The 20604-nt window shown below is 45.9% G+C and overlaps 2 protein-coding genes across 4 annotated transcripts in view; one reads left to right on the top strand and one right to left on the bottom strand.

The window, feature by feature from the left end:
• Nucleotides 1-11046, top strand: part of LOC135551938 (serine/threonine-protein phosphatase 6 regulatory ankyrin repeat subunit A-like) — a 58405-nt gene extending 47359 nt beyond the window's left edge. For all 3 annotated transcript variants that reach the window (XM_064983231.1, XM_064983232.1, XM_064983230.1), the window contains 4 exons: nucleotides 89-171; nucleotides 264-346; nucleotides 492-583; nucleotides 9882-11046. In XM_064983231.1, the coding sequence (XP_064839303.1) occupies nucleotides 89-171; nucleotides 264-346; nucleotides 492-583; nucleotides 9882-10189 (566 nt within the window). In that variant the 3' untranslated portion in view covers nucleotides 10190-11046. The remainder of the gene's footprint in view (nucleotides 1-88; nucleotides 172-263; nucleotides 347-491; nucleotides 584-9881) is intronic.
• An 867-nt stretch (nucleotides 11047-11913) lies between these two features.
• Nucleotides 11914-14851, bottom strand: LOC135551939 (biotinidase-like). The gene is made up of 6 exons (XM_064983233.1): nucleotides 14586-14851; nucleotides 14086-14235; nucleotides 13844-14010; nucleotides 13341-13518; nucleotides 12651-13259; nucleotides 11914-12235 (listed from the first exon to the last, which is right to left on the bottom strand). The coding sequence occupies exons 1-6, from the start codon at nucleotides 14826-14828 to the stop codon at nucleotides 11969-11971; spliced, it is 1614 nt and encodes a 537-aa protein (XP_064839305.1). The 5' UTR covers nucleotides 14829-14851; the 3' UTR covers nucleotides 11914-11968.
• Nucleotides 14852-20604: the final 5753 nt, after the last annotated feature.

Below are 20604 nucleotides of genomic sequence, written 5' to 3' on the forward strand. Positions count from 1 at the left end.
CAGTACACACTCTCTACACTTCTCCTCTCCTTCCCTACTACCTATCTCACACCTTACCTATTCTGGTGTCTCTCTCTCTCTCATATAGAAGTGTTGGTGAGCAGTGCTAAGGCAGACCTCACACTACAGGATACTAACAAGAACACAGCTCTTCACCTGGCCTGTAGCAAGGTAATACTCACACATGCACCATATATGGTTAATCAAATGACTGTTTGTTAAATGTTTTACCCTCTCTCTATCCCTCTCTCTCTCACCATCAGGGCCATGAGACCAGTGCGTTGTTGATACTAGAGAAGATATCAGACAGAAACTTTATCAACTGCACCAACACTTCTCTACAGACGTATGTACCCCAAATGATTTTTGGAAATGGAACACACCACAACCCAACATAGTGTTATTAGTTAGCATGTTATTAGGCTAGTATGACTTCACTCTGCAGGTGTGTGTCTCTCTCCCTCTTTCTCCTCTCTCTCTCGCGGCCTCAGGCCCCTCCATGTAGCAGCTAGGAATGGTCTGACCGTAGTAGTTCAGGAGCTGCTGGGGAAAGGAGCCAGTGTTCTAGCGGTGGATGAGAACGGTCAGTATCATAATACTGTCACACACACACCCTCAAACTCTGCAAGCACACATACTGACACGCAAGCATACACAGGCCCAGTCCTGGCCAGTATGCTGCGAAAGGCGAGACACCAAAAAATTGCAACCCTCCTCTTATCCCTGCAGAGTAGAATGGTAGCCTAGGCTATAGCCTACAGAAGGGTTCATCAACTAGATTCAGCCGCGGCCCATAATTACGATTTATTTGTAAACTGTAAATTGACCACAAGAAGCCCAAACAGATTTTATTAGACACAATTTCAAACCTTGTGTAAGGGGTGCGGGGAAGTCAGACGCAGTGGCAGGGAAGTCAGACGCAGGAGAGCAGAACTAGGTAATAGCCGGAGCAGTTTAATTCCAAAACCAACGGCATCAAGAAATAACAACTTGGGTACAAAACCCGATGCGCACCAGTCAACATGTGCACAAGCACTTACAAACAAACAATACCACACAAAGACATGGGGGAAACAGAGGGTTAAATACACAACACGTAATGAGGGAACACACAGGTGTGTGGGAAGACACAACAAATGTAAAATAAAAAAATGAATCGGCGATGGCTAGAAGACCGGTGACGTCGACCGCCGAACACCGCCCGAACAAGGAGAGGAACCGACTTCGGTAGAAGTCATGACAGTACCCCACCCTTGATGCGCTGCACCAGCAGTGCGCCGACACCGGCCTCGGGGACGACCGCAGGGCGATCCGGACGGAGACGGTGGAACTCCTGCAGCGTTGAAGTGTCCAACACGTCCTCCACTGGAACCCAGCATCTCTCCTCCGGACCATACCCCTCCCAGTCCACGAGGTACTGAAGGCCCCTCGCCCGACGCCTCGAATCCAGTATGTAACGAATGGAGTACACCGGGGAGGAACCTCCCGCACCTCAGACTCCTGGAGCGGGCCAGCCACCACCGGCCTTAGGAGAGACGCATGGAACGAGGGGTTAATATGGTATTCGGGGGAAGCTGTAACCTGTAACTCACCTCGTTCAGTCTCCTCAGGATTTGAAATGGCCCCACAAACTGCGGACCCAGCTTCCGGCAGGGTAGGCGGAGGGGCATGTTTCGGGTCGAGAGCCAGACCCAGTCCGCCTCACTGCGGTGACGGTCTGCGCCGGCTTTCTGGCGCAGCACAGCGTGCTGAAGGTGAACATGGGCGGCGTCCCATGTTTCCTCCGCGCGTCGGAACCAGTCTTCCACCGCATGAGCCTCAGTCGCCAATACCCTAGTACGCACTGGAAGGGGGAGAGGTTAGTGGAGGAGTGAGTTCTGGGTCATCTCTGCCCAGGGCACGAACGCTGCCCACTCCCCCGGCCGGTCCTGGCAATAAGACCTCAGAAACCTACCCACATCCTGGTTTACTCTCTCCACCTGCCCGTTACTCTCGTGGTGAACACCTGAGGTGAGGCTGACTGAGACCCCCAGATGTTCCATGAACGCCCTCCAGACCCTCGAAGTGAACTGGGGACCCCGATCAGACACTATGTCCTCAAGCACCCCGTAGTGCCAGAAGACGTGTGTATACAAGGCCTCCACAGTCTGTAGGGCCGTAGGCTGGGCAGAGGAAGGAGGTGGCAGGACTTAGAGAAACAATCCACAACAACCAGGATCGTGGTGTTTCCCTGTGATGGGGGAGATCGGTCAGGAAATCGATCGACAGGTGTGACCATGGCTGCTGTGGAATGGTTAAGGGGTGTAGCTTACCTCCGGGCAGGTGCCTAGGAGCCTTACACTGGGCGCACACCGAGCAGGAGGAAACATAAACCCTCAGGTCCTTAGCCAAAGTGGGCCACCAGTACTTCCCACTCAGACAGCGCACTGTCCAACCGATACCTGGATGACCAGAGGAGGGTAACGTGTGTACCCTATAGATCAGCCGGTCACGGACAACCGACGGAACGTACATGTCCGTGTCCAGCTCCCACACTACAGGTGCCACAAGGCAGGAGGCCGGGAGTATGGGGGTGGGATCCATGGGCCGCTCCTCTGTGTCATACAGCCGGGACAGTGCGTCTGCCTTCACATTCTGGGAACCTGGTCTGTAAGAAAGGGTGAAAACAAAACGGGTGAAAAACATGGCCCACCTTGCCTGGCAAGTGTTCAGTCTCCTCGCCGCCCGGATGTACTCCAGATTGCGGTGGCCAGTCCAGATGGGAAAGGTGTTTAGCCCCCTCAAGCCAATGACTCCACACCTTCAAAGCCTTGACAACAGCCAACAGCTCCCGGTCCCCCACACCATAGTTTCGCTCCGCCGGGCTGAGCTTCCTCGAGAAGAAGGCACAGGGGCGGAGCTTCGGTGGTGTACCCGAGCGCTGAGAGAGCACGGCTCCTATCCCAGCCTTGGACACGTTTACCTCCACTATGAATGCCGAAGAGGGATCCGGATGGGCCAGCACGGGAGCCGAGTTAAACAAAGCCCTCAGGTGACCAAAGGCCCTGTCCGCCTCAGCCGACCACTGCAAACGTACCGGTCCCCCCTTCAGCAGTGAAGTAATGGGAGACGCTACCTGACCAAAAACCCTGGATAAACCTCTGGTAGTAATTGGCAAGCCCTAGAAACCGCTGCACCTCCTTTACCGTGGTGAGAGTCTGCCAATTACGCACGGCTGAGATGCGGTCACTCCATCTCCACCCATGGGCTGGAAATGTGGTACCCACTGTTTGAAGAACAGACATTTCTCAGCATACAGGTCATGCTCCAGTCGACCAAGCACCTTGCGCACCAGGGACACATGCTCGGCGAGTGTAGCGGAGTATATCAGAATGTGATCAATATACACCACTACACCCTGCCCGTGCAGGTCCCTGAAAATCTAGTCTACAAAGGCTCTGAAGACTGATGGAGCATTCATCAACCCGTATGGCATGACGAGGTACTCGTAATGCCCTGAGGTCGTACTGAACGCTGTCTTCTGCACGTCTCCCTCCCGGATACGCACCAGGTTGTAAGCGCTCCTGAGATCTCGTTTGGTGAAGAAGCGCGCCCCGTGTATTGACTCAATCGCCGTGGTGATAAGAGATAGCGGGTAACTGTACCTCACAGTGGTCTGGTTTAGGTCTCAATAGTCAATTAACGGGCGCAGACCTCCTTCTTTTTCACAAAAAAATAAACTTGAGTGGGCGGGGGAAATGGAGGACCGAATGTACCCCTGACGCAGGGATTCGGAGACACATGTTTCCATAGCCACCGTCTCCGCTTATGACAGAGGATACACGTGACTTCTGGGAAGTGCAGCGTCTACCAGGAGATTTATCGCACAATCCCCCCCGTCGATGGTGTGGTAATTGAGTCGCCTTCTTTTTGGAGAAGGCAAGAGCCAAATCGGCATATTCGGGGGAAATGCGAATGGTGGAGACCTGGTCTGGACTTTCCACCGTAGTAGCACCTACAGAAACCCCTAAACACCTCCCTGAGGACTCTCACGACCACCCCGAGAGAGCCCTCCGTTGCCATGGAACAGTGGGATCATGACAAGCTAACCAGGGTAGGCCTAGCACCACGGGTAACGCAGGAGAGTCAATGAGAAAGAGACTGATTCTCTCCGTGTGACCCCCCCCCCCCCCCCCGCCCTGCATCACCATGTCCAGAGGAGCGATGGCCCCCCCTAATCAACCCTGACCCTAATGGTCGACTCTCTAAGGCGTGAACTGGGAAGGGCGTAGCCACAGGAATGATGGGTATCCCTAAACTATGGGCAATGATCTGTCAATAAAATTCCCAGCCGCGCCTGAATCAACGAGAGCTTTATGCTGGGAATGCGGGGAAAACTAACAAACAAAAACATGTATGCAACGGAGGGTGCCTTCTCATCTGGGGTGACGCCAGAGTGCCCTGCCTGCTGCCTCGACCCCCAGAGGAACCAACCTGTCACCGACCTGCATTGTGACCTCTGCGGCCACAGATGGTGCACGAGACGGAACCTCCTCCGGTCTCCCTTAGCGCAGCACCTCCCAACTCCATGGGCATCGGAGCGGTGGTGTTGGGGGATGGAACCAACAGACCCTGATCTGGACGTCCGCAGGTAGCCAGCAGGTTATCCAGCCGAATGGACAGGTCCACCAGCTGGTCGAAGGTGAGGGTGGTGTCCCTGCAGGCCAACTCTCGACGGACATCCTCGCGCAAACTGCAGCGATAGTGGTCGATCAGGGCCCTGTCCTTCATCCCGCTCCGGAGGCCTGTGTCTGAAAGTCCAAAGCGAACTCCTGTGCGCTCCTCGTCCCCTGCCGCAGGTGGAAAAGACATTCACCCGCCACTCTGCCCCCGGGCGGGTGGTTGAAGACTGCCCAGATACTACGGGTGAACTCCTCAAAGTGGTGCAGTACCCTCTCACGGCTCGAAGGAGCCGGGTGGAAGGTTCCCAGGTATAACTCCAACAGGAAACCCTAGCAGCGGGCAGCCGTCCCATCGTAGTCCGCTGGTAGGGTGACACTTTGCTTACATGTGTTAATGATCACATATCTCTCTCTTATGTGTTATACTTTGAAACAGATTTCCAAAATAAAAAATGCTCAGAAAACTTGGGAGGCCGAATAAAATACCCCGCGGGTCAAGTTCGGCCCCGGACCGTCAGTTGGGGAACCCTGGCCTTTATGAATGCCCATCCGTGGTAGCTTACCATTTGTAAAACATGCAGTTGCATTGGCTTTATAGTCCTGATACGTGACAAAGACTTAAGACTAATCATTTTTGCTGTTCAAACTCTGAAAATCAGCTACTGCTAAACTTCCTTTAAAGTACATTTTTATATATTTGCCAAAATGATATAATTACTTGTCTATACATAAATAAATAAAATATTTCACCAGAGAGCATGATGATCATTAGCTTCTTTAACAAAATTGCTGTGTATTGTTTCAAATCACCAGCGGGAGAGCCTATGCCTAGTTGGAAAGGCCACAAATTTGGGCAGCTTGCGTGGCAATAGACCTAGCTGATTGAGTTGCAGCTGTTGGTGACAAGGATCTGAAATATCGTTTCTTTAATAAAAATGTGAAATGTTGAGACGAGGAAGGGGAGGGGTGTGTAGCGAAGATATAGGTGAGTATCTCCAGAATGTACTCACCTGTTTCCCGACAAATGATTGCGCATGCCTGAGCACTCATAATAGGGGGGAATTGGGAATACATGGGACACTTTTTGCATTACCCTCTCCTGTAATCTGTTTTAACATCTATCCAACATATTAGCCCAACACGTGATACATTTCTGAATCCTCAAGATGTTTCCTAATCACACAAAAATGACAAATGTCTATCATATTTACAGACTGCATGACACACCCATTTGTGTACGCTGAACCAAAACCATATTTTCAGTTTGCATTTGATAAACTAGGACAGCAGGTTAAATAAACTGGGGCAGTCCTAATTGTACCCCAATGATAATTCCATTTTGTGTGATTAGGAAACATCTTGAGGATTTCAGAAATGTACAAAATATAAACATTAGACTGGCAACTTATTTTATTTTGATGCACCAGTACATAGAATGCACATACATCACAATTTTTACACAATGGATTATTTATGACCGTTGTATAGCTTTAACATCGAAACAGGGAAAAAGGCTATGTCACTGATCTATCTGCTTTGAGGGTGAGCTCCCTGTTTGAAGATTGCTCTGCCACCCTCTGTCACACCAATGAAGTAATGTGATTTCTCTGCAAGGGCTTAGTAACAATAGTTTTGATTTTCAGAACAAGAAATAAAGTTCAGATGAAGCTGTCCCAGTTTATTTGATTTGTCCCACATTTTCTGAACTGACCCTACCTGGCCTGCTGCAGGAAAGTGCACATTTGGGGATGTCAGATCTTTAGTCTTAAAGCTGCACTATGCAGAAATTCTCTGCTGTTTCCTTGTTGCTAAAATTCAAGTAGTTTGCCTAATTTCTGTTTGTGACAAAACAAGAATCATTGTACCAGCTAAACTGCTGTGAAATATGTTTTTCATAACCAAAAATAAGTATTTTCAGCTGTTTGAAGCTGGTGTAGAAAACTGAAAGTTAGATGCAAAAACTACATTTAAGAATGGGAAGCATAGAAATACCACACACAGAAAATATCTACCGCTTCTTAGACTTGCTTTCAGTGAAGAATGACAGATCTATAACTCACCTTTATGTGAATTTGGTGGTTGCCCAGAAAGTTACATATTGGAGCTGAAATCACCACCACAGTAAGTTGAGCCTTTTTATTTTTTATCCATTGTGAACAATAATAGTTCCTCACAAATCATGTTTCCAACCAACCTTTTTATGCGCGTAAAGTACATCTTGGATAAAAGAAATGACATGACCGGCCCGATGGAAACAGAAAATATGTCAGTAAACTTTGCAAATGTCGACAAAACAAAATGCCCTCGACAAGGTGGGATCTTTTTGTGTCGGTAAAATGAATTCTGTGAGAAATATCGGCGGTAACTCTCGGCACAAATATTGCTATAATAACCCATCATATCGATGTAAAATTGAAGTCATGCGATGACAGGTTGTGTGGTCCTCCCACATAGGCTGGTGAAAGTGCAGAGTGATGAGTTTGACCCTCCTTTCCAATAAATATTAAGTGTCTTATTCTGTTGACATGATCATCAATACATTTCTTTTTTTTTGCATTGCTTGGCTCCCATTTGACAAATAAAAATAATTTTGCTCTTTTGTCTATAATAATCTCATCATGTAGGATATACCCGCACTGTGTCTAATCTCATCATGTACGAAATACCCGCACTGTGTCTAATCTCATCATGTAGGATCTACCCGCACTGTGTCTAATCTCATCATGTAGGAAATACCCGCACGGTGTCTAATCTCATCATGTAGGATCTACCCGCACGGTGTCTAATCTCATCATGTAGGATCTACCCGCACTGTGTCTAATCTCATCATGTAGGATATACCCGCACTGTGTCTCATCTCATCATGTAGGAAATACCCGCACTGTGTCTCATCTCATCATGTAGGAAATACCCGCACTGTGTCTCATCTCATCATGTAGGAAATACCCGCACTGTGTCTCATCTCATCATGTAGGAAATACCCGCACGGTGTCTAATCTCATCATGTAGACTACTGGGGCGGCAGGGTAGCCTAGTGGTTAGAGTGCTGGACTAGTAACCGGAAGGTTGCAAATTCAAACCCCCGAGCTGACAAGGTACAAATATGTCGTTCTGCCCCTGAACAGGCAGTTAACCCACTGTTCCTAGGCCGTCATTGAAAATAAGAATTTGTTCTTAACTGACTTGCCTAGTAAAATAAAGGTAAAAAAAAATGTAGGATATACCCGCACTGTGTCTAATCTCATCGTGTAGGATATACCCGCACTGTGTCTAATCTCATCGTGTAGGATATACCCGCACTGTGTCTAATCTCATCGTGTAGGATATACCCGCACTGTGTCTAATCTCATCGTGTAGGATATACCCGCACTGTGTCTAATCTCATCGTGTAGGATATACCCGCACTGTGTCTAATCTCATCGTGTAGGGTATACCCGCACTGTGTCTAATCTCATCGTGTAGGATATACCCGCACTGTGACCGTGAGCTGTTGGCTAGAGCTCACGTGCCAATACCAGAGTGGGCACACTGTACATAACACAATATGCTTTGTGAGTAAACCATCAGTAGAGTCAAAAATATGATGGAAATCCATTTAACTTTCTCATGTTTTATTTGGTACATGGGAATTTAACCGCAAAAGGTATGTGCACGGTCAGTCTTTTATCCGCAACAAGTCAATTTGATGGAAATTATTCTGTGGTGGGACAAAGCGCTCATTTCTTTTGCCTACGTAAATTTGAGCATTATTTGCATGAAAATCGGTCTCCGATATATACAAAAAAAATGTCCAACACTCTCTCCCCCTCGATAATCACCATGCCTCTGTATGAAAGAGCAAAATGTCGCGCTTGGAGGATCCCACATATACAGTGGAAACATCATAAAATAGCTGTACTTTTCCTTTGCCCAAAAACAGTCCGTACCAAGCTCACTGGCGCAAGAAACTCTTAGGGCCCAGCTAGTTGTTGCAAGTTCGCTATAGTGACCCCTTTGGGACAGACCCAGTTGATTTTGATTCTATACAATGTTGCACTTTACTAGCAAATGCTCAAATCAAGACCGATAGAAAGGGAGGCAGACAGGCAGAGTAGAGAGTTGAATGCGATTGAAAGAACCTGCATTTTCATCAGGATATTTAATGTTTTTATTTGTCAGCTTTATGTATTTTTACTTAGTTGGCAATGAAAGTTATAGGCCTACAGCACTGTTGCATTGGCCTATAAGCAATCTGAGTTCCATGTGCTCATTTCTTTAGCCGCCAATAGCTCACGGTGTATCAATGTCCATACATATGGCAGAGGCTGGTGATCTCGCATTAGTGGAATTTTAGATTTGTATTTTTATTAATTGTATTATTAACCACGTGACAATGATTTTGAGAAACAAAACGTTATTATCGAAAGGAAACTGTTACAACTTTATCAAGCATCGCATTATATTGGAAAATGCAGTTTATTTTCTTCTCAGCCATGGTCAGCTTAGAAATTGATGAATAGAGCTAAAAACTTGAAATCGCTAATTATCATGATTAGCTATTGATTTGGAAACACATATATAGGCCTAAAAAGTTTCTCATGACATTGTGATACATTTGGTCTGCCTGTAGGCTCCAGAAAAGGCCACTGGGTCTCCCAACCCTCTCTTCAGGCCACTCCAGACATTTCACATTTTTAACTGGAAAACCTGATTCATTTATTCAACTAATCATCAAGCCTTTGACTAATTGAATCCGGTGTGCCAGTTTAGGGTTAAAACAACAATGTGAAACGTCTGGGGGACCGAGGAGAGGATTGGGAAACGCTGGACTAGCCTGCATGATATGTTAGATGACATTGACAGAGCATTGTTGGCACAGCGTCTCCTGCACCATGAGGAGACTCGATGGGCATGGGCAAGATACATATTTTGCGCCCCTGCCTTTGGCAAAGTGGGTACTGCTTGTCATGGACCTGCATCAGCACTCCCTTTAATAGCCCATATCCCACTGGATGGGAAGTTTTCATTGTTTTGGGGCAGAATTATGTGTGGTGTAATGTTGTTGGTGTGTATTGGTCAGTTTACCTTGGAAAATGACGCCCTCGTCAATCTGCTGCCTAATGGGGGGCCTGCCCTGCACACACATTCACACACACCCTCTTTCTCTCTCTCTCTCTCTCTCTCTCTCTCTCTCTCTCTCTCTCTCTCTCTCTCTCTCTCTCTCTCTCTCCCCTCCCCTAGGTTATACTCCAGCCCTGTCCTGTGCACCTAACAGAGATGTAGCCGACTGTCTCGCTCTCATTCTTAACTCCATGCTGCCCGCCTCTCCCCTGGTCTCCATAGCAACGCTTCCTGCTTCCCCTCGTGTCACGATGGAAACGCTTCAATCTGTCAATCACTACTCCAATCACCAATCAAAAGGAGTAGCATTTGAGTCCCCTCCCCCTCTAAGGACTGACCACACCTCCTACTGCAGGCAGGACCGCCTACTCTGCGTTTCCCCCGACGACGATAACGAGTTTAACGACTCTGATTCTGAGACCTACTGAAGACATGCCTACCTTGGATATACCACCTCCTCTTTGGCAGGATTTTAGGACTCTCTGAACCACTCACTCCACTACATTCTGTCCTCTCGTCCCTTACCAAGAAGAGGTTTAATACTAAAGTCAAATGAGGACTGTCGTCTTCTGGACTGGGAGGCAAGGGTGGGTAGCTCCAGTCCTCTAGGATTGGTTCTTGCTACCAAACATCTGCCCTATGACAATGAAAGGGCTGGGGCTGTACATATGGAGAGAGCAGAGGGACAATCCTAGCCAAACGGACCAACAGACTTTACATCTCTAATTTCTGTATCTCCAGATCTCTTCCTTTAGGGGTTTTCTTCTAGCCTGGGTACCAGTCTGTTCTAGCCTGGGCACCAGTGTGTTTAGTGAATATTCCACTACTTGTATTATTTTATTCATATACCAAAGCTGTTTAGCATGACAGGAGTGGAATGATAGTTAAACAGACTAGTACCCAGACTAGTTTTATTCTAGTTAAGTTTAATTTATTATAATGGACAAACAGAGACAGAACTTATCACTGTTCATCTAATGCGGCGTCAATACTGAATCGAGTCACTGAATCTCACAGAAGAGTTATAATACTAGTTACTACTGTCTGATTCATTACTGTCTGATTCATAGTCGATTCCTCCAGGAGAGGAGTTAGTAAGGCCTCAGTCACTAAGGTACCGTCAGTCTTAACACTTCACACCCTGAATGTTTCTACACTACCTGAGAAAGGAAACTTGAGTGTGCATGTGTGAAATGTTGCCTTTTCCAGTGGAGAGAAGTCCAAAGACTAAATTTGGTGCAATGTTCTTAATGACTGATAACGAATAAAACAATGATTGATTATTTTGAGTTCTCCAAATGATAGTGGAAATAGATGAAGCACATGTATGCACTACGTATGGAATAGAGGGTGTGTCCTAATCTCTTCTTGTGTGCACTTGTTCACTTTCCTTCAACAATTTGTAAGGAAATGCCTAAACCAAGCCAATGCTTTTAGTAGTGCACACTTCAGGACCAAGGGTGTCATGTAGAGCACTAGGTGGCATTATGTATTCAACTATATTATAGGGAACGGTCATGATGGATTCAACTATATTATAGGGAACAGTCATGATGGATTCAACTACATTTGAAGTCAGAAGTTTACATACACTTAGGTTGGAGTCATTAAAACATGTTTTTCAACCACTCCACAAATTCCTTGTTAACAAACTATAGTTTTGGCAAGTCGGTTTGGGCGTCTACTTTGTGCATCACAAGTCATTTTTTCAACAATTGTTTAGACATTTCACTTATAATTCACTGTATCACATTTCCAGTGGGTCAGAAGTTTATATACACTATGTTTACTGTGCCTTTAAACAGCTTGGACAGTTCCAGAAAATGATGTCATGGCTTTAGTAGCTTCTGATTGACTCAAATGATGTCAATTAGCCAATCGGAGGTGTACCTGTGGATGTATTTCAAGGCCTTCCTTCAAACTCAGTGCCTCTGCTTGAAATCATGGGAAAATCAGAAGAAATCGCATTTTAAAAAATTGACCTCCACAAGTCTGGTTCATCCTTGGGAGCAATTTCCAAATGCCTGAAGGTACCACGTTCATCTGTACAAACAATAATGCACAAGTATATAAACACCATGGGGACCACACAACCGTCCTACTGCTCAGGAAGGAGATGCGTTCTGTCTCCTAGAGAACAAAGAGGTTGGAGAACATTGATTTACTTTATTTTCTCTCTTGCAGACTCACACACACACACACGCCCCCTAGTCCTGGTCGTACACCCTGCCGTAGAGACATGCGGTCACCAGTCCGACGGACATCCCTGAGTGTTCCATGGTCACTCGACCATCTGTGGTCTTCTCGATCCGGTCGGGTCCATCTACAACCATGCCACTACCTAGCAACGATGGGTAAACGTAACGCGTTCCGAACTTCCCCTCCAACCGGAAGTCCACTCTAGACTCTGCCTCCTCCACTCCCTTTCCACAGGAGCTGACCTCTGACCCCGAGCACCGGACCAACGCACACACCTGGAGGGTGAAGGATTAATCATTGACGACGAAGTGAAAAATCTGCCAATGTGCCCTTGAGCAAGGCACTAATTGCTAATTGCATCTGTAAGTAGCTCTGGATAAGAGCATCTGCTAAATGACTATAACTGAAAGGAACTTGTAGAATGGTAGACTTCAATAAAAAAATGTAAAACATTGAAAGTATGCACAAGGCAGGATCCCTACCAGTTCCAAATGTAAGCTGCAATCAGAGTTGGGGTCAATTCCAGTCAATTCAGAAAGTAAACCAAATTCCGGATTTTCCTCATGAAGAAGCATTGAAGAAAATTCGAATTTAAATTTCAGTGTACTTCCTGAATTGACTGGAATTTAAATGTAATTGACCCCAACCCTGGTTGTAATGCATGCATGTAATGTAAATGTTTCTCCCTACCTGCAAGGCGAAGTGTCCGTCAGCTGTGTGATTGCCAGCGAATGCCCCTAGAGCATAGAGCTCCGTATTGCCACCCTGTGGGGACCGTCGGTACTGCAGGTGGCAGCAGAGAGGACCGTCACACACAGTCAGCTGGCCCTCTGAACCATGCAGCAGGACGAAGGAGAATGGGTCACACATCATAGAGGAGATGAAGTGAGAGGGGGATGGGGAGGGATTGGGAGAGAGGGTAGGAAGAGAAGCGGCGAGAGGTTCACCCTCACCCTCTCCTCCTGTCTCCCCCTGCCCCTTTGCTTCACCCTGTCCTCCTGTCTCTCCCTGCCTCTTTCCCAGCTTCTGTGTTGCCAGCCAGTCACTGTCCAGTACAGGTATCCTCAACACCAGCAGCTTCCCCTCCTCTGGCTCCCCAGGGTGGTGGAAGGCGTGGTGATAGAGGGAAGTACTAGGGGTGAAGATGCCGCTGCCCGTCATAGCCTTGCTGTCATGCCTGAGGTTAGCCGCCAGCAGAGTAACGTTAGCTCCCAGACTGACCGCTCTCTGGATCTGAACCGCTGTTAGTAGAGGAAGCAGATTCATCCAGGCTGTGGGGAAGATCATCTGTCTGATACCCTGAGAGAGATGAAGACAAACATTAAGACTTTTGAGGAATTCATTTGCATCCATATTGAAACATTGTGCGACTTTGTGTACCTTCTCCAGTAGCCTGACAGTAGGGTCGTGAAACAGGATGTCAAAGCAGGTGAACACTCCAAACCGTCCGGCGAACGGCGTGTCAAAGGTCACCACCTCTAGTCTGGGCGGGGTATCGAATTCCTTCTCAAAGAACAGGTTTTGTTTGTGGTAGCGAGCCGCCAGGGAACCATCAGACCTGCAATGAATGGGAAAACTAAATGTATTTTCATCTATATAACCCAAATCCTTGTGTAAAAATAAAACAATTGTTCATTTAAAAAATATATTTTTTAAGACCTATAGAGAATGGTTGAAAGCTCTTCTTAACAATAAAGCAAAAACATGATTCCAAGTCACTTCTGTATAACTCTAAAAAACTTTAGGAAATCAATGCAATATCATTTAATTCCCCGTATTCCAAGAGAAGTTTAGAATACCTGTAGTGCTCCCTGTACAATAAATTATTTTCTCACAGGATCAAGAAACGTGTTTAAAACAGAAACAACACATTTACCACCAACCTGAAGACTACATCAGTGTTGAACTGCCAGCGCCCATCAGGGGGGCAGGGAGTTTGAGAGGAGTCAAGGTGGGGATGAGAGGTCAGAGGGCAGGGCTGGAGGTCAGGCATGTTTGCCACCAGGTACAGTTGGTAGCGTCGTGCCATGCAGCTCAAACTCTGGAGGACCTGAGAGAGAACAGGGCAGAACACACATTAAAATCGATGACATGGATGGTGGTAAGTAAAGGTGTGTGTGTATACCTCAGTCTGATTGTGTCTGTCAGGTTGTGTACAGGGGTTCCAGTCCTCAGTCAGTGGGTCAGGGATGGTCTCTAGGTAACCAGAGATGGATAGACGACTGAAGTTGAACCCATGGATACCGTCTTCTGGAAATACTATGATCTGAGCCCCCTGGAAGAGAGTCAGAGAGAGTGTCTATGTTTGCTTTGGCAATGTATAACACTTTCCATGCCAATGAATCCTTTTGAATTAGAAAGAGAGAGAGGGACGTGGAGGTTGTTTCTCTAGGTGTGTTGTGATGGAACAGTAACGTGATAGAAAGGGGTAAATGGAGCTGTAAAGCTGTTAACTCAAGAACTTCAGATTGATGTTTATCCTCCTGGTCAAAGGTACGTCTGATCCAGTCCTCGAGAGCTTATCTGCAGTGTGTGCAGGCTTTGTTCCAGCCCTGTATTAACAAATCTAGTTGTATTCATTGAAAGAGAAGACCATCTCCCAGTCCCTCCCACAGGTGTACCTACCTGTTCCGCTGCCTGCGCGGCCTGCTCCTCATAGACCTTCAGGTTCCTCATCATGTGCTCGAGCGCCGCGGCCCGAGACAGAGGCACATGCGGCTCTGGGTTCAGAATCACCTTGTGCTCGTAGACTGCGGCCACGTAAGATGGACCGGGAGTCCCCTCTGTCCTGTCCCCAGCCCGGGTTAACGTTACTGGGGACAGATAGAGAAAAGGAGCCACCACTGCCAGGAGCACACGGAGGGACATGGCGGAATGACCAGTGCCCAGGAACTTCTGACTTTTTATAGAGGACCAATGAGTACAACGAGTTCAATGGTCACAGTCCAAATTCTCAACATTCGTACCTTGAGGCTGGTCATCTCTCCTCATCCTTAGGGTTACAGCAGTTCACAACACACTCTCCATTCGCTAACAGTTTTACATACACACACACACACACCCACACAGAATAAAACGTGCACATTCACTCACACGCACGCACACACACAAACTCAAGGTCACAGCTGGCACAACACACACACAGGCTAATGGCTACACACCCACGAAGTACATATACACCCACAGAATCACATTCACACACACAAACATTAATTCAATGGAAGTCCTTATAAGTTCTTCCAGAGCCGAAATACACACCCGTTTGGGCCAAGATATTACAAGGACAGACACACTTAGAAAAATGCACGATCACAGTACAGAGTGGTTGGGTAGTTGATGGGGAAAGAAAGGAATTGAGAAGTGTTGTTGAAAATGAATAAACTATGACTGTATTGATGACATAAAAGAACATGCAGAGAGTGTTGTTGAAAATGAATAAACTATGACTGTATTGATGACATAAAAGAACATGCAGAGTGTTGTTGAAAATGAATAAACTATGACTGTATTGATGACATAAAAGAACATGCAGTGTTGTTGAAAATGAATAAGCTATGACTGTATTGATGACATAAAAGAACATGCAGAGAGTGTTGTTGAAAATGAATAAACTATGACTGTATTGATGACATAAAAGAACATGCAGAGAGTGTTGTTGAAAATGAATAAACTATGACTGTATTGATGACATAAAAGAACATGCAGTGTTGTTGAAAATGAATAAACTATGACTGTATTGATGACATAAAAGAACATGCAGAGTGTTGTTGAAAATGAATAAACTATGACTGTATTGATGACATAAAAGAACATGCAGAGTTTTGTTGAAAATGAATAAACTATGACTGTATTGATGACATAAAAGAACATGCAGAGAGTGTTGTTGAAAATGAATAAACTATGACTGTATTGATGACATAAAAGAACATGCAGAGTTTTGTTGAAAATGAATAAACTATGACTGGGTTGATGAAATAAACATGTTATAGAAAATACTATGAGAGCTAAAAAATATATATTTGGTGAAGTTGGGGTATGTACTGAGTAGAGGAGTTTAGTAGGGGTATTGATGTTCAGTTGGGGTATGTACTGAGTAGAGGAGTTTAGTAGGGGTATTGATGTTCAGTTGGGGTATGTACTGAGTAGAGGAGTTTAGTAGGGGTATTGATGTTCAGTTGGGGTATGTACTTGAGTTGAGTAGGGGTATTGATGTTCAGTTGGGGTATGTACTGAGTAGAGGAGTTTAGTAGGGGTATTGATGTTCAGTTGGGGTATGTACTGAGTAGAGGAGTTTAGTAGGGGTATTGATGTTCAGTTGGGGTATGTACTGATGTTCAGTAGGAGTTTGAGTAGGGGTATTGATGTTCAGTTGGGGTATGTACTGAGTAGAGGAGTTGAGTAGGGGTATTGATGTTCAGTTGGGGTATGTACTGAGTAGAGGAGTTGAGTAGGGGTATTGATGTTCAGTTGGGGTATGTACTGAGTAGAGGAGTTGAGTAGGGGTATTGATGTTCAGTTGGGGTATGTACTGAGTAGAGGAGTTTAGTAGGGGTATTGATGTTCAGTTGGGGTATGTACTGAGTAGGGTATTGATGGAGTTGAGTAGGAGGGTATTGATGTTCAGTTGGGGTATGTACTGAGTAGAGGAGTTGAGTAGGGGTATTGATGTTCAGTTGGGGTATGTACTGAGTAGGAGTTGAGTAGTTGATGTCAGTTGGGGTATGTACTGAGTAGAGGAGTTTAGTATTGATGTTCAGTTGGGGTATGTACTGAGTAGAGGAGTTGAGTAGGGGTATTGATGTTCAGTTGGGGAATGTACTGAGTAGAGGAGTTGAGTAGGGTATTGATGTTCAGTTGGGGTATGTACTGAGTAGAGGAGTTGAGTAGGGTATTGATGTTCAGTTGGGGTATGTACTGAGTAGAGGAGTTGAGTAGGGGTATTGATGTTCAGTTGTATGTACTTAGAGGAGTTTAGGGGTATTGATGTTCAGTTGGGGTATGTACTGAGTAGAGGAGTTGAGTAGGGGTATTGATGTTCAGTTGGGGTATGTACTGAGTAGAGGAGTTGAGTAGGGGTATTGATGTTCAGTTGGGGTATGTACTGAGTAGAGGAGTTGAGTAGGGGTATTGATGTTCAGTTGGGGTATGTACTGAGTAGAGGAGTTGAGTAGGGGTATTGATGTTCAGTTGGGGTATGTACTGAGTAGAGGAGTTGAGTAGGGGTATTGATGTTCAGTTGGGGTATGTACTGAGTAGAGGAGTTTAGTAGGGGTATTGATGTTCAGTTGGGGTATGTACTGAGTAGAGGAGTTGAGTAGGGGTATTGATGTTCAGTTGGGGTATGTACTGAGTAGAGGAGTTGAGTAGGGTCTTGATGTTCAGTTGGAGTATGTACTGAGTAGAGGAGTTGAGTAGGGGTCTTGATGTTCAGTTGGGGTATGTACTGAGTAGAGGAGTTGAGTAGGGTATTGATGTGCAGTTGGGGTATGTACTGAGTAGAGGAGTTGAGTAGGGTATTGATGTTCAGATGGGGTATGTACTGAGTAGAGGAGTTGAGTAGGGGTCTTGATGTTCAGTTGGGGTATGTACTGAGTAGAGGAGTTGAGTATGGGTCTTAATGTTCAGTTGGGGTATGTACTGAGTAGAGGAGTTGAGTAGGGGCATTAATGTTTAGTTGGGGTATGTACTGAGTAGAGGAGTTGAGTAGGGGTATTGATGTTCAGTTGGGGAATGTACTGAGTAGAGGAGTTGAGTAGGGTATTGATGTTCAGTTGGGGTATGTACTGAGTAGAGGAGTTGAGTAGGGTATTGATGTTCAGTTGGAGTATGTACTGAGTAGACGAGTTGAGTAGGGGTATTGATGTTCAGTTGGGGTATGTACTGAGTAGAGGAGTTTAGTAGGGGTATTGATGTTCAGTTGGGGTATGTACTGAGTAGAGGAGTTGAGTAGGGGTATTGATGTTCAGTTGGGGTATGTACTGAGTAGAGGAGTTGAGTAGGGGTATTGATGTTCAGTTGGGGTATGTACTGAGTAGAGGAGTTGAGTAGGGGTATTGATGTTCAGTTGGGGTATGTACTGAGTAGAGGAGTTGAGTAGGGGTATTGATGTTCAGTTGGGGTATGTACTGAGTAGAGGAGTTGAGTAGGGGTATTGATGTTCAGTTGGGGTATGTACTGAGTAGAGGAGTTTAGTAGGGGGATTGATGTTCAGTTGGGGTATGTACTGAGTAGAGGAGTTGAGTAGGGGTATTGATGTTCAGTTGGGGTATGTACTGAGTAGAGGAGTTGAGTAGGGTATTGATGTTCAGTTGGAGTATGTACTGAGTAGAGGAGTTGAGTAGGGGTCTTGATGTTCAGTTGGGGTATGTACTGAGTAGAGGAGTTGAGTAGGGTATTGATGTGCAGTTGGGGTATGTACTGAGTAGAGGAGTTGAGTAGGGGTATTGATGTTCAGATGGGGTATGTACTGAGTAGAGGAGTTGAGTAGGGGTATTGATGTTCAGTTGGGGTATGTACTGAGTAGAGGAGTTGAGTAGGGGTATTGATGTTCAGTTGGGGTATGTACTGAGTAGAGGAGTTGAGTAGGGTATTGATGTTCAGTTGGAGTATGTACTGAGTAGAGGAGTTGAGTAGGGGTCTTGATGTTCAGTTGGGGTATGTACTGAGTAGAGGAGTTGAGTAGGGTATTGATGTTCAGTTGGGGTATGTACTGAGTAGAGGAGTTGAGTAGGGGTAGGACTGCCCGTTCCATGATCTCGCCATCACGGTTGACAACTCCATTGTGTCCTCCTCCCAGAGCGCTAAGAACCTTGGCGTGATCCTGGACAACACCCTGTCGTTCTCAACCAACATCATGGCGGTGGCCCGTTCCTGTAGGTTCATGCTCTACAACATGAGTACGACCCTGCCTCACACAGGAAGCGGCGCAGGTCCTAATCCAGGCACTTGTCATCTCCCGTCTGGATTACTGCAACTCGCTGTTGGCTGGGCTCCCTGCCTGTGCCATTAAACCCCTACAACTCATCCAGAACGCCGCAGCCCGTCTGGTGTTCAACCTTCCCAAGTTCTCTCACGTCACCCCGCTCCTCCGCTCTCTCCACTGGCTTCCAGTCGCATCCGCTACAAGACCATGGTGCTTGCCTACGGAGCTGTGAGGGGAACGGCACCGCAGTACCTCCAGGCTCTGATCAGGCCCTACACCCAAGCAAGGGCACTGCGTTCATCCACCTCTGGCCTGCTCGCCTCCCTACCATTGAGGAAGTACAGTTCCCGCTCAGCCCAGTCAAAACTGTTCGCTGCTCTGGCCCCCAATGGTGGAACAAACTCCCTCACGACGCCAGGACAGCGGAGTCAATCACCACCTTCCGGAGACACCTGAAACCCCACCTCTTCAAGGAATACCTAGGATAAGATAAGTAATCCTTTCACCACCCCCCTTAATGATTTAGATGCACTATTGTAAAGTGGCTGTTCCACTGGATGTCAGAAGGTGAATTCACCAATTTGTAAGTCGCTCTGGATAAGAGCGTCTGCTAAATGACTTAAATGTATTGATGTTCAGTTGGGGTATGTACTGAGTAGAGGAGTTGAGTAGGGGTCTTGATGTTCAGTTGGAGTATGTACTGAGTAGAGGAGTTGAGTAGGGGTATTGATGTTCAGTTGGAGTAATTAGCTGTTATTGAAGACTGATTTTTTTAACCATTCTTTTTCTATTATTGTAGTTGTATGATTAGAGTTTTTTAACCACATATATATTTGTATTTATTTATTACATGTTTCACCTTTTAGAAACATTTAGAAACTATTGTATTGTTTTATGAAGTTAAGACTACTTTTTCTTGTTATTAAAAGTGTTTCTCATAAAATGATATAGACATAGTGAAGCCCGAAGGAGGTTTAGGTGAAAGCCCCGAGGGTATCTTGAATTTACATTTATAATGCTGGCATGAATTTTTATAATAAACGAGAACTTGAATAAACTTTGCCTTGATGTTCCAAACCTGGAGTCATCAAAGTGCATGTTGTTGACTTACTTCTAATTCATTTGATCAATTGAGGATTTTGAGAATCTGATTAATTAATTGGAAATCATACATTTTGGAATAAAGGGACATAGTACATAGACATACATAGTACATAGACATACATAGTACATAGACATAGTACATAGACATACATAGTACATAGACATACATAGTACATAGACATAGTACATAGACATACATAGTGCATATTACATAGACATACATAGTACATAGACATACATAGTACATAGACATACATAGTACATAGACATACATAGTACATAGACATAGTACAGACTATAGTACTAGGACATTGGTTGGAGTCTGTGAAGGATTTAATCTAGGCCTTGCCAGACAGGAGAGATTATCCTTATAATGTCTAAAGTGAAAGCTCTGACCTGAACAGCAGGAAGCATGTTAGGTTGAGGAGTTAGACAGCATAGGCACTAGGCTCTGGGAATTGCCCGCTAAGGCCCTTATCGCCTAGGTTGAGATATAGTTCCTAGCTGTGGCCAGCCTGTTGATGAGGTTGTGCAGCCTCTATCAGGCCTTTAAGGACTGGGACAAGGTGTAACTGACTGATTTGGGATAGGCAGATCCGGGTTGGATTCTGGCCCAGA

Source organism: Oncorhynchus masou, chromosome 13 (assembly GCF_036934945.1).
Source record: "Oncorhynchus masou masou isolate Uvic2021 chromosome 13, UVic_Omas_1.1, whole genome shotgun sequence".
Classification (NCBI taxonomy): Eukaryota; Metazoa; Chordata; class Actinopteri; order Salmoniformes; family Salmonidae; genus Oncorhynchus; species Oncorhynchus masou.